General features: G+C 43.0%; 1 protein-coding gene across 1 annotated transcript; it reads right to left on the reverse strand.

Moving 5' to 3' along the window:
* Positions 1-5,902: 5,902 nt before the first annotated feature.
* On the reverse strand, positions 5,903-11,594 carry LOC139370376 (piggyBac transposable element-derived protein 4-like). Its single transcript, XM_071109819.1, has 3 exons — positions 11,375-11,594; positions 8,727-8,967; positions 5,903-7,658 (listed from the first exon to the last, which is right to left on the reverse strand). The coding sequence occupies exons 1-3, from the start codon at positions 11,592-11,594 to the stop codon at positions 5,903-5,905; spliced, it is 2,217 nt and encodes a 738-aa protein (XP_070965920.1).
* Positions 11,595-14,337: the final 2,743 nt, after the last annotated feature.

The raw sequence follows: 14,337 nt of genomic DNA on the forward strand, positions 1-14,337 counted from the left end.
TAAGAATGCGGTGATTGACAGAGTCAAAAGCCTTGGCCAGGTCGATGAAGACTGCTGCACAGTACTGTCTCTTATCGATTGCTGTTATGGCGGTTATGATATCGTTTAGGACCTTGAGTGTACGGCTAAAGGCTATAAGAACTGGTCGTCTAGTGCCTTAGGAACAGAGAATAAAAGGAGCAGGTTTTTGGGTGTGGTAGAATAGATTCAGGGCATAATGTACAGACAAGGGTATGGTAGGATGTGAGTACAGTGGAGGTAAACCTAGGCATTGAGTGACGATGAGAGAGGTTGTGTCTCTGGAGGCACCAGTTAACCCAGGTGAGGTCTCCCCGTGTGTGGGGGTGGGACAAAAGAGCTATCCAAGGCATGTTGAGCGGGACTTGGTGCTCTACAGTGAAATAAAACAATAGTAACTAACCTAAACAGCAATAGACAAGGCATATTGATATTAGAGAGAGGCATAAAGCAATCAAAGGTGTTGATCAGCTAAAACAACAACGGGTAAATGGCCATGAATGGGCAGAGGGGGTCAGTTAGGTACACGCAGGACCTGAGTTCGAGGCTGGGGCCGACAGGTAAACTAAATGAGGTACAGTGTTAATGAACAGTCCAGCAGGCATCAGCTGTGTAGCCGAGTGATCATAGGGTCCAATGAGCAGCAATAGGTGAGTCAGGGAGCCGTTCAGTAGTCGCTACTACGCTAGGCAAGCGGGAGACACGGCGTTCAGAAAGCTAGCGGGCCGGGGCTAGCAGATGGGTCTTCGGCGATATCACAACGGAAAAGCCTGTTGAAACCACATCGGACGATTACGTCGGCAGAACAGTCGTGATGGATCGGCGGGGCTCCGTGTTGACAATAAAGGGTCCAGGCCAATTGGAAAAAGAGGTAGTCTAGCCCAAGAATTAGCTGTTATTACTTCGTCGGCTAGCCGGGAGATGCGCCTAGCTCAAGGCTAACTGGTGCAGGCTTCGGGACAGAGGCGTTAGCCACAATAGCCACTCGGTTGCAGCAAGCTAGCAGCAATGATCTGGTGTAATGGTCCAGAGCATGCGTCAGGAATCCCGGTGACGTGGTAGAGAAAAGCAGTCCGATATCCTCTGGTTTGATATCGCGCTGTGCAGACTGGCAGGTGTCTGAGCTAAAGGTGAAAACCGCTAGCAGTGGCTAACAATGACTAGTAGCTAGTTTGCTGGCTAGCGTCTGATGGAGGTTCCAGTTATAAGGTATATTTAAAAAATGATGAACCAACTCCTTTTCCATATTTCTATAAGAGCCCCCGTGACCCAATTCACATCGGACTAAGCAAACCACAGCATGGTTGCGGATAGTTAAATATCTACATAACGAAAAGTCACTTACGTTCCAAATAACGGGAGGACTTGTTCTCCACCATACAGGCCAGGAAACGTGGGAGCTTTTGCTCTACACGTGAAATGTTTTGAACTCTGAAATATTGATCACTCAAGAAGAAGTGAGTCCTCGGTGACAGCCTAACAGACAGCAGCTGGAAAGGTAGCAAATCTAGTACGACAACACTGACCGACGTGGACCAATCTCCAGAGAGAGAGATGGACCTTTATGATTTATGGATTTATGATAAAAACATCCTAAAGATTCTATACTTCATTTGACATGTTTCTACGAACTGTAATGGTACTTTTCGTCTGAACTTTCGCATGGACTTGCTGTCGCGATTTTGGATTGTGTACTAAACGCTCGACCAAATAGGAGGTATTTGGACATAAATGAGGGACTTTATCGAACAAATCAAACATTTATTGTGGAACTGGGATTCCTGGGAGTGCATTCTGATGAAGATCATCAAAGGTAAGTGAATATTTCTAATGCTATTTCTGACTTCTGTTGACTGCACAACATGGCGGATATCTGTTTGGCTGTTTTGTTGTCTGAGGGCCGTACTCAGATTATTGCATGGTGTGCTTTTTCGGTAAAGCTTTTTTGAAATCTGACACAGTGGTTGCAATTGAGAAGTTTATCTAAAGTTCCATGTATAACACTTGTATTTTCATCAACATTTATGATGAGTATTTCTGTAAATTGATGTGGCTCTGCAAAATCACCAGATGTTTTGGAACTACTGAACATAACGCGCCAATGTAAACTCAGATTTTTTTATATAAATATGAACTTTATCAAACAAAACATACATGTATTGTGTAACATGAAGTCCTATGAGTGTCATCTGATGAAGATCATCAAAGGTTAGTGATTCATTTGATCTCTATTTCTGCTTTTTGTGACTACTCTCTTTGGCTGGAAAAATGGCTGAGTTTTTCTGTGACTTGGTTCTGATCTAACATAATCGTTTGTGGTGCTTTCGCCATAAAGCCTTTTTGAAATGAGACACTGTGGCTGGATTAGCGAGAAGTTTATCTTTAAAATGTTGTAAAATACTTGTATGCTTGGGGAATCTTAATTATGAGATTTCTGTTGTTTTGAATTTGGTGCCCTGCACTTTCGCTGGCTGTTGATGAGGTGGGACGCTACCGTCCCGAATATCCCAGAGAGGTTAACACAGATGTGAGTGTTGACGAGGACAAGGCTGGCAATCACTCGGTCATACTGATTGAGTTCGAATAACAGACTGGAAGCTTCAAAAGGAGGGTGGTGCTTGGAATCATTGTTCTTCCTCTGTCCAACCATGGTTACCTGCAAGGAAACACGTGCCGTCATCATTGCTTTGCACAACAAAGGCTTCACAGGCAAGGATATTGCTGCCAGTAAGATTGCACCTAACCTTTTATCAGATCTTCAAGAACTTCAAGGAGAGCGGTTCAATTGTTGTGAAGAAGGCTTCAGGGTGCCCAAGAAAGTCCAGCAAGCACCAGGACCGTCTCCTAAAGTTGATTCAGCTGCGGGATCGGGGCACCACCAGTACAGAGCTTGCTTACGAATGGCAGCAGGCAAGTGTGAGGGCAGCAGGCAGGTGTGAGTGCATCTGCATGCACAGTGAGGCAAAGACTTTTGGTGGATGGCCTGGTGTCAAGAAGGGCAGCAAAGAAGCCACTTCTCTCCAGGAAAAACATCAGGGACAGACTGATATTCTGCAAAAGTTACATGGATTGGACTGCTGAGGACTGGGGTTAAATCATTTTCTTTGATGTATCCCCTTTCCGGTTGTTTGGGGCATCCGGAAAAAAGCTTGTCCGGAGAAGACAAGGTGAGCGCTACCATCAGTCCTGTGTCATGCCAACAGTAAAGCATCCTGAGACCATTCATGTGTGGGGTTGCTTCTCAGCCAAGGGTGTGGGCTCACTCACAATGTTGCCTCAGGACACAGCCATGAATAAAGAATGGTACCAACACATCCTCCGCGACCATCTTCTCCCAACCATCCAGGAACAGTTTGGTGACGAACAATGCCTTTTCCAGCATGGTGGAGCACCTTGCCATAAGGCAAAAGTGATAACTAAGTGGCTCGGGTAACAAAACATCAATATTTTGGGTCCATGGCCAGGAAACTCCCCAGACCTTAATCCCATTGAGAACTTGTGGTCAATCATCAAGAGGCGGGTGGACAAACAAAAACCCACAAATTCTGACAAACTACAAGCATTGATTATGCAAGAATGGGCTGCCATCAGTCAGGATGTGGCCCAGAAGTTAATTGACAGCATGCCAGGGCAGATTGCAGAGGGCTTGAAAAAGAAGAGTCAACACTGCAAATATATACACTTTGCATCAACTTCATGTAATTGTCAATAAAAGCCTTTGACACTTTTGTAATGCTTGTAATTATACTTATATATTATATTATATATATATTATATTATATATATATTATATTATACTTCAGAATTCCATAGTAACATCTGACAAAAATATCTAAAGACACTGAAGCAGCAAACTTTGCGGAAATTAATATTTGTGTCATTCTCAAAACTTTTGGCCACGACTGTAGGATACATGATAGTGACAACACATGGAGTTGGGTTGGATATAGTAATGGTAGGATACATGATAGTGGCAACACATGGAGTAGGGTTGGATATAGTAATGGTAGGATACATGATAGTGGCAACACATGGAGTAGGGTTGGATATAGTAATGGTAGGATACATGATAGTGGCAAAACATGGAGTAGGGTTGGATATAGTCATGGTAGGATACATGATAGTGGCAACACATGGAGTAGGGTTGGATATAGTCATGGTAGAATACATGATAGTGACAACACATGGAGTTGGGTTGGATATAGTCATGGTAGGATACATGATAGAGACAACACATGGAGTTGGGTTGGATAACATCCTCTTTGAAAGGTTCATTGTACTCTTTAACTATGCTTCCTTTACTGATGACCTGAACAGATCATTTTTACCCTTTTAAAAATAGTTGTCAGCTATCCAGATATAATGGTCAAGAGGTTGTGAAGGGGCCCTTGAACACATGTTGTGTTTAGGTACATATGTTTTCTGTTTATGAAGGAATAAAGGATTGACAGGATATAGACCACAAAAAATAATATATAATTGTATTCTTTAACGATGTGCCCTTTACTAATGACTTAAACAGATCATTTTACCCTTTTACCCCAGGGGGCAAATTCAGGGCCCTTCACTGCTGTAGAAATGTTTTGGTACCCTTCCCCAGATCTGTGCCTCAACACAATCCTGTCTCGGAGCTCTACGGACAACTCCTTCGACCTCACGGCTTGGTTTTTGCTCTGACATGCACTGTCAACTGTGAGACCTAAAATCGACAGGTGTGTTCTTTCCAAATCATGTCCAATCAAGTTGTAGAAACATCTCAAGGATGATAAATGGAAACAGGATGCACCTGAGCTCAATTGAGTCACATAGCAAAGGGTCTGAACAATTATGTACATGTGATATTTTTTAAAAACATGTTTTACATTTGTTTTATTTAATCAATTGTAGAATAAGGTTGTAACATAACAAAATGTGGAAAAAGTCAAGGGGTCTGAATACTTTCCAAAGGCACTGTAAGTGATTGAGACAGCATAATTTCTATATTTTAATTCAAAATAATTGACCCATAAGAGAACATGACCAAAGCAATGCGTGACCCATGCAGAATTAAAACTATATTCATCTTAATGAGAAATATAATCTAATAAACAAATGGTTGCATAACCAAAGACATGAAAACTGGTGGGAACATTGTATTTAGCTAGGATTTCATAAGGCCAGGAAGGTCATTGAGAATAACAATAGACAATAGTTATTGTTGCTAGTTTAGCGATGAAGACAGTGAAGGTTCATGAATGTTGGATCCACCCATTTTTTCCCCCCATTTTCACCATTCTTGACAAACCCAAATCCAACTGCCTGTAGCTCAGGACCTGAAGCAAAGATATGCATTTTCTTGATAGCATTTGAAAGGAGACTGAAGGTTACGGAAATGTGAAAGGAATGTTGTGGAATATAACACATTAGATCTGGTGAAAGATAACGCAAAGAAGAAAAAAAAATCATTTTTTTTGTAACATCATCTTTGAAACGCAAGAGAAAGGCCATACTGTATTATTCCAGCACAGGCGCTATTTAGATTTTGGCCACTAGATGGCATCAGTGTGTGTGTAAAGTTTTAGACTGGTAACGTCAGGAATGAGCGAGCGACATGACATTTAGAATGAATTCACCCAGGTGTCCCACACCAGTTGCCCAAATGTACCCAAGTGGCCAAATTGGTAAAGTGATACATTTTCAAGCAAATAACTATATACAACATACAAAAATTATATGCCAACACCCCCCCCCCCCCCCCCCCAAAAAAAAAAGAATGAAAAAAAAATAATCCAAATGACACACTTTAGAATGACAGTATTTGGAAGATCCTCAGTCCTCTACACAATATCCTGCTGCTGATGCCAAGGCCCATAACAGTCTCTTTCTGGTGTAGATCCTCAGTCCTCTACACAATATTCTGCTGCTGATGCCAAGGCCCATAACAGTCTCTTTCTGGTGTAAAGCAGAGGGTAACAGAACAAGCGGTGCAGGCGACAGCGCATTTCCTGTGACACAGAACACAACGACGCCTCCCCACTGTGCCCTTTTTACCCCGAGGCACATTCATGCCTGCAGATAAGAATTTGGGAATGTGAACACCACTGGCGGCATGAGTAGAAGGGACATAATGTGATGCAGTGGACATGTTGTAGCCAGCAAGCTCCTGGATGAGCAGCTCTCTGAAGGCTAGCGGTTTCATGGAGGTCTGTCCACAGCTCTGAGCCATTTCCTTATGAAGGACGAATGCATTCATCACAGCAATGTCAATGAAGTGATAGAACAATGTCCTGTACCATTTCATTGTCTTGTGAAGACCATTGTTGTAGCCTATCAGAGCGTCTGACTTGTCCACACCTCCCATGCTCTTGTTGTAGTCCTTTACAGCAGCAGGAATGGGGACCCTTTTTGTGGCCCATGCACCATTGGCATCCTTCACACGCCTGTTGACGTGATCGCCACTGAAGGATTTGTGGATACTGGAGCACATGACCACCTCTCTGGCATCCATCCACTTAACAAAGAGCAGGTCATCTTTACGAATCCATCGCATGGTCCCCCGATCAGCCCTCTTAGGCATGTCGTTCACCTTGGTTTTCGGAAAGCCCTGTCTGTTGGTACGGATGGTGCCACAAGCCCACACATCCTGCTTCCTCAGGTCTGTGAACAGGGCAGGGCTTGTGTAGAAGTTGTCCATAAACAGTTTGTAGCCCTTCCCCAGCAGTTGAAAATCCAACAACTCCATAACGGAATCATAACTGAGTCCCTTACCGGTCGCAAAACTGCTTTCCCCCTCACAAACAAACACATTCCAAGTGTAGGCACACACAGAATCGGCCAAAACAAAGAGTTTGTACCCACACAGCTTGTTACACATATGTTGTTTGAGGCCAATTCTAGCCTTTGAGGCTACCATCCTCTCATCTATGGACAGGTTCTGGTTGGGCTGAAAATGGGTCTTGCAGGCCTCAACCATGCTGGAGTAGAGAGGTTGGATTTTGCAGAGCCTATCAAAGCTTGCTGTGCCTCTCTTCTTGTCATTGACCTCGTCAACTTGTGGGTCACTGATATGAAGCGCCCGTGAGATAGTCAGAAACTTTTTACAGGATATGACAGTGGTGGGGAAAGGCAGTTGGTAGAGAGGTGACGTTTTCCAGTAGTCCTTCAGGGTTTTCAACTTCACCAACCCCATGTAAATAACCAGTGAGATGTAACAGTACAGGTCTTGGATGGAAATGGGCTTCCATGCCTCTTTCTTGCCTGCTTGTTTCTTAGCCCCATACTTGTTGGTGTTAGAAACCAGCGAATCAAGAACTGACAAGGAGAAAAACATCTGGAAAAGATGACGGGGGCTGTACTCTGCAGTCATGTCCAGCTGAGGTCCTGGCTGCCTTTTCGGTCTAAATGTTGGTGGAAGTGGCTCCACATCATCTTCTAGCACAGTGTGCCAACGGTCCTCTGCCTCGGTGGTAGTTGTCGCCGGTTCACTGGCCCTCCTCCGCTTCTGGGCTGGCCTCTTCACACCTCTAGATGGCCGGGCGGGGGAAGGTGTGGAGCCGGAGGCAGCAGGGGTCCGGCTGGATGAACCAGCTTCAGCGTCTGAATTAGTGGTGGATGGACACCTTGACATTGGGGGTTCCCATTGTTCATCCGAGTCCCTGGCACTGTGTAAGAAAAAACAATCAGTAAGAATACTTTTACAGATGAGCCCGGTATCAACACGTGAATTAAACAGATATCTATTATATAGAGTAGAGGGAACACAATCACTATGGTGAAGAGCTGTTCCCTTCCACTCCGGCCATTGTTGTGGGCCGCCCTCCCCTCACCAGCCCCCAATGGATATTTATATAACAATGGAATGGAGTAGAACGGAACAGCAAACACTCACCTCACCACAGTGACCATGTTACCTCTACTCCACACAGTCACCTCACCACAGTGACCATGTTCCCTCTACTCCATACAATCACCTCACCACAGTGACCGTGTTCCCTCTACTCCACACAGTCACCTCACCACAGTGACCGTGTTCCCTCTACTCCATACAATCACCTCACCATGTTCCCCACAGTGTGGAGTAGAGGGAACACGGTCACTGTGGTGAGGTGATTGTCTGGAGTAGAGGGAACACGGTCACTGTGGTGAGGTGATTGTGTGGAGTAGAGGGAACACGGTCACTGTGGTGAGGTGATTGTATGGAGTAGAGGGAACACGGTCACTGTGGTGAGGTGACTGTGTGGAGTAGAGGGAACACGGTCACTGTGGTGAGGTGATTGTATGGAGTAGAGGGAACACGGTCACTGTGGTGAGGTGACTGTGTGGAGTAGAGGGAACACGGTCACTGTGGTGAGGTGAGTGTGTGGAGTAGAGGGAACACGGTCACTGTGGTGAGGTGATTGTATGGAGTAGAGGGAACACGGTCACTGTGGTGAGGTGATTGTATGGAGTAGAGGGAACACGGTCACTGTGGTAAGGTGACTGTGTGCTGTTCCATTCTACTACATTCCATTTATATAAAACCTATTGATATTGATTATATAAATAATATATTGATTATATAATATAGATATATTCACACACACACAATGTATAGCCAAGCGTACTTTACACATTTCATTACTGATTATATTTTTTTAATATTGCAAATAAAATTGAATGGATCCATCTCTAATGGATAATATTTGATATTTTTAATTTCAAATCACGGCATTATCATGAGAAGAACGTACCGGTCCAAAACTATGTCCTCGCCATGTAGAAACATATCTTCCGTCTGGGAGTCAAAGCTGTGGTCGCTCAGTGACTCGTCTTCGTCCTGTAGTAATTCTGTGTCACTTTCCCCATCTCCAGTGTGGGTCCCCTCATGTCTTTTCAGGCTTCCTAACTTGGTAAAACTCTTTCCAATCTGGGAGCAGAGGTGTCGTCTTGCTGGTTCGGACGTCTCTGGTTCCTCCAAGTTCGCTTTTCCTCCTGCCAAAGACAGTGTTTATTTAAAGAGAGAACAGAATTAAATCTCCACTTGATAAAACTGCCTTGCTATGAGGTTTAATCCAAATCAGATCCCCTCAACCTGGGGCCAGTTTTCAAACATTTAATCATTTAAAATAATCTTGGTGTGATTTTAAAACAAATGTTGTAGAGCTTCCTGGTAATATGTTGACCTACTTATTAATTCTGTATTAGAAGTCAGAATGCAAACAACTAGACAGTTGTGGGACACAGACGTCGATGGATTCCTATCCATCAGGTGGTTCTAAACATATACAACCTTCATAGTTGTAAGATACATAAGTTCACTTTTTCCATACGCGCAAAAAGCTTATTTCAATCATTTTGTGCTTACATTTTTTTGTAGCCCTTTGCCAAGATAATCCATCCACCTGACAGGTGTGGCATGTCAAGAAGCCGATTAAACAGCACGATCATTACACAGGTGCACCTTGTGCTGGGGACAATAAAAGGCCACTAAAATGTGCAGTTTTGTTACACAATGCCACAGATGGCTCAAAGGAGTGTGCAATTGCCGTGCATGAATATCCACTGGAGCTGTTACCAGATATTTAAATGTTAATTTCTCTACTATAAGCCACCTCCAATGTCGTGTTTGAGAATTCGGCAGTATATCCAACTGACCACGTATAACCACGCCAGTCCAGGTCCTCCACATTGTCTTAGACCAGCCACCCAGACAGCTTCGTTTCCTGGGCCCGGCTCCCCAGTGGGTGGGACTAGCTCCCCAGTGGGTGGATGGCTGCGCCCCTGCCCAGTAATGTGAAGTCCATAGATTAGGGCCTATTTAATTCATTTACATTGACTGATTTCCTTAACTTTCTATGGCTGCAAGGGGCAGTATTGAGTAGCTTGGATGAAACGGTGTCCATTGTCAATGGCCAGCTCCTCCGTCTCAGTTGCTAATATATGCATATTATTATTATTAGTATTGGATAGAAAATACTCTAACGTTTCCAAAACTGTGAAAATATTGTCTGTGAGTATAACAGAACTGATATTGCAGGCGAAACCCTGGGGAAAATCAAAACAGGAAGTGGCTTCTATTTTGAAAACTCCATGTTCCATAGCCTGCCTTTGCCTGATTTAAAGGGATGTGAACCAGATTCCTTTTCCTATCACGTCCCCCAGGTGTCAACAGTCTTCAGACATAGTTTCAGGCTTTTATTTGGGAAAATGAGCCAGAACGATAACATCGCGTCAAGTGGTCACATGAGTTTTGCTCGCCCAACAGAATCCGACAGCCATTGTTTTCCCCTCCTGTGAAAGACATTTGCGGGGGATATATTATCAATTATATATTTTTTAAAAACCTGAGGATTGATTATAAAAAAACGTTTGACATGTTTCTGTGGACATTATGGAAACTATTTAGAATTTTTGTCTGCGTTGTCTTGACCGCTCCTGTGGATTTCTGAACATAACGCGACAAACAAGCGGAGGTATTTTGGATATAAAAATCATCTTTATGGAACAAACAGAACATTTGCTGTCTAACTGGGAGTCTCGTGAGTGAAAACATCCAATTAATTTGATTGCTTTTCTGATTTGTGCCCAAGCTACCTGATGCTAAGTGTACTTAATGTTTTGTCGTGCGATCGATAAACTTACAAACGCTTGTATTGCTTTCGCTGTAAAGCATAATTTCAAAATCTGACACGACAGGTGGATTAACAAAAGGCTAAGCTGTGTTTTCCTATATTTCACTTGTGATTTCATGAATATAAATATTTATAGTAATATTTATTGTAGGTAGCGCTATGCTATTCAGCGGTTGTTGATGACACTTATCCCGATATCAGGATTGCAGCCAAAACAAGTTAAATTAAATGTAAATCATTGAAATTGTTGCAGGATGCTCTCGATGGTGCAGCTGTAGAACATTTTGAGGATCTGAGGACCCATGCCATATCTTTTCAGTCTCCTGAGTGGGAATAGGTTTTGTCTGTGTCCTCTTCATGCCTGTCTTGGTGTGCTTGGACCATGTTAGTTTGTTGGTGATGTGTAGTGCAGCTCTCAACCTGCTGCACTACAGCCCCGTGGATGAGGGGGGGGGGGGTGAGAGAAAGTGAGATATGTGGGGTTACATCTGGCCAGAGAGAGTAGGGGTTTGTAGGGGTGTTACTTGGTATATAGGCTGTCTCGCCGTTGTTCACTTTAATATAGACCACGTGACCACATGGAGAATTCAATACGTCTAATTAAAAAGTCCCACAAAGATATGAACCAATGGCAGATCGCCCCTTCAACAATTCCTACAGCACTGAACAACATATTCAAGTGTAGAACTTCAGTAGAATGCCACTTTAAAACCACACATTAGTTCAACAACTGCATAGTTTGTGCACGTTTTTAAATCAGTACTCACTGGTGGTAATCGGATGTTCAGTCTCCTCCTCCTCCCTTTTCACTCCCAAAACGTCTTTCTTCTCCTCTTTTACTGAGATAGCCTCCTCTTTCACTCCAAAATGATGTTCTTCCTCTTTCACTCCAAAATGTTCTTCCTCCTCTTTCACTCCAAAATGTTCTTCCTTTTTTTTCACTACATTCTCTTCTTTCAATGTTATGGCATCTTTCTCCTTTTTCATTCTGAAAGCTTCTTTCTCCGTCTTGCTTAGTGAGTTTATGCTCCGGGAGATTAGCCAGATGCTGTATCAATGTTGCTAATTTCACAAGCAAATGACGTTGAAATTAGCTAGTAGATAAGTAAACACAAGTATGTTCAAAACACTAAGAGTAATATACAAAAAATTGGTCTAAAACGCTTCAATGAATCGGTTTTATGTTTGCTAGCACACCACCACGTTGGTCAAATCAGTAGCTTTTTGTCGCTGTTATAGAAGCCTCCAGTTCCGTCCACTCGATTATACGTCACACAAGAAGCATCACCCGAAAGACGCTGATGCTAATGATCCATCCACTACGTGTAGCTGTTAGCGATGATGCTAATGATCCACTATGTGTAGCTGTTAGCGATGATGCTAATGATCCACCATGTGTAGCTGTTAGCGATGATGCTAATGACAACCATCTTCTAGTTGATGGAAAAGCTTTCCCAAAAACGTTGTCAACTACAAAGTAGTCTATGCCTCCCTGGCAGAATGATGAGCAAGGCTCTTGCTGGTGCCACTTAAATTAAAGGGTATCTACACCCAAAAATCAAATTTTCAGATTTTCCTCAGACTTCAAAAATGGTCTCCTGATGTGGTTTAAGTATGGTTGTGGACTTACATCCAATTGTGTAGTTTCTCTATTAACAGTGTGATTTAGAGAGAGAAGAACAGGGACCACTCGGAAACCAAGGGGGAAACACTTGTGGAACCTACAAGAAATATGTGTATGAGACCAATAACATTTCATTTGATCTGATCTGTGGTCAGAGGTGTGCAGACAACAGATGGTGTTTATGGTGGAGAGGACTGTGGACTCAGTGGAGGACATCCCAGCCACTTGGCAGTGTTGACACTGCTACTTCCTGTCTGACTGGTAATAGGACTTCACTGCTACTTCCTATCTGACTGGTAATAGGACTTCACTGCTACTTCCTACCTGACTGGTAATAGGACTTCACTGCTACTTCCTGTCTGACTGGTAATAGGACTTCACTGCTACTTCCTATCTGACTGGTAATAGGACTTCACTGTCACTATCATGTATCCTACCATGACTATATCCAACCCAACTCCATGTGTTGTCTCTATCATGTATCCTACCATGACTATATCCAACCCAACTCCATGTGTTGTCTCTATCATGTATCCTACCATGACTATATCCAACCCTACTCCATGTGTTGTCTCTATCATGTATCCTACCATGACTATATCCAACCCAACTCCATGTGTTGCCACTATCATGTATCCTACTTGGCTGAAGCTTTGATCCAGTGGAAGAAGTATTGAGTAATAGGGAGGTTAAAGGTCAATTCAGGATACAGCTGTTACTCTACACTATCCCTAGATAATCCAGTAATGAGAGAAAATGTTGGGCATCAAATCCATTTTATATTTTTAACCTAATGCCGTTTGTTTTTTTCTCAAATTCCATTTTCTCTGTTTTGTTTTTCCAGATTTCTGATTTGTCCATGTTCTGTTTTTCTTTCAAAATAACACTGTTAATAGAGAAACTACACAATTGGATGTAAGTCCACAACAATACTTAAACCACATCAGCTGACCGTTTTTTTTTTTCCTGAGAAAAATCTAAGAAAATGTTACTTTGGGGTGTAGATACCCTTTAATTAAAGTGGCACCAGTAAGAGCCTTACTCGGTTTGTGGTTGGTTCTCTGGAACACAAATCAAATCAAACTTTATTTGCCACATGCGCCGAATTAAACAACAAGTGTAGACTTTACCGTGAAATGCTGAATACAACAAGTGTAGACTTTACCGTGAAATGCTGAATACAACAAGGGTAGACTTTACCGTGAAATGCTGAATACAACAAGTGTAGACCTTACCGTGAAATGCTGAATACAACAAGGGTAGACCTTACCGTGAAATGCTGAATACAACAAGGGTAGACTTTACCGTGAAATGCTGAATACAACAAGGGTAGACTTTACCGTGAAATGCTGAATACAACAAGGGTAGACTTTACCGTGAAATGCTGAATACAACAGGTGTAGACTTTACCTTGAAATGCTGAATACAACAGGTGTAGACTTTACCGTGAAATGCTGAATACAACAGGTGTAGACTTTACCGTGAAATGCTGAATACAACAGGTGTAGACTTTACCGTGAAATGCTGAATACAACAGGTGAAGACTTTACCTTGAAATGCTGAATACAACAGGTGTAGACTTTACCGTGAAATGCTGAATACAACAGGTGTAGACTTTACCGTGAAATGCTGAATACAACAGGTGTAGACTTTACCGTGAAATGCTGAATACAACAGGTGAAGACTTTACCGTGAAATGCTGAATACAACAAGTGTAGACTTCACCGTGAAATGCTTTACTTACAAGCCCTCAACCAACAGTGCAGTTCAAGAAGAAGAAAATATTTACCAAGTAGACTAAAATTAAAAAGTAGCACAATAAGAACAACAATAACGAGGCTACATACAGGGGTACCCGAGTCAGTGTGCAGGGGTACAGGCTACTTGAGGTAATCTGTACATGGTGGTGGGGGGGGTGAAGTGACTATGCATAGGTGACTATGATATCATGTAAATTGTCCGGTGGTGATTTTTTATGAAATGATCAGCAGTCTAATGGCTTGGCGGGTAGAAGCTGTTGAGGAGCCTTTTGGTCCTAGACTTGGTGCTCTGGTACCGCCTGCCGTGCTGTCGAGGAGCCTTTTGGTCCTAGACTTGGTGCTCTGG

Source organism: Oncorhynchus clarkii, chromosome 17 (assembly GCF_045791955.1).
Source record: "Oncorhynchus clarkii lewisi isolate Uvic-CL-2024 chromosome 17, UVic_Ocla_1.0, whole genome shotgun sequence".
Lineage (NCBI taxonomy): Eukaryota > Metazoa > Chordata > Actinopteri > Salmoniformes > Salmonidae > Oncorhynchus > Oncorhynchus clarkii.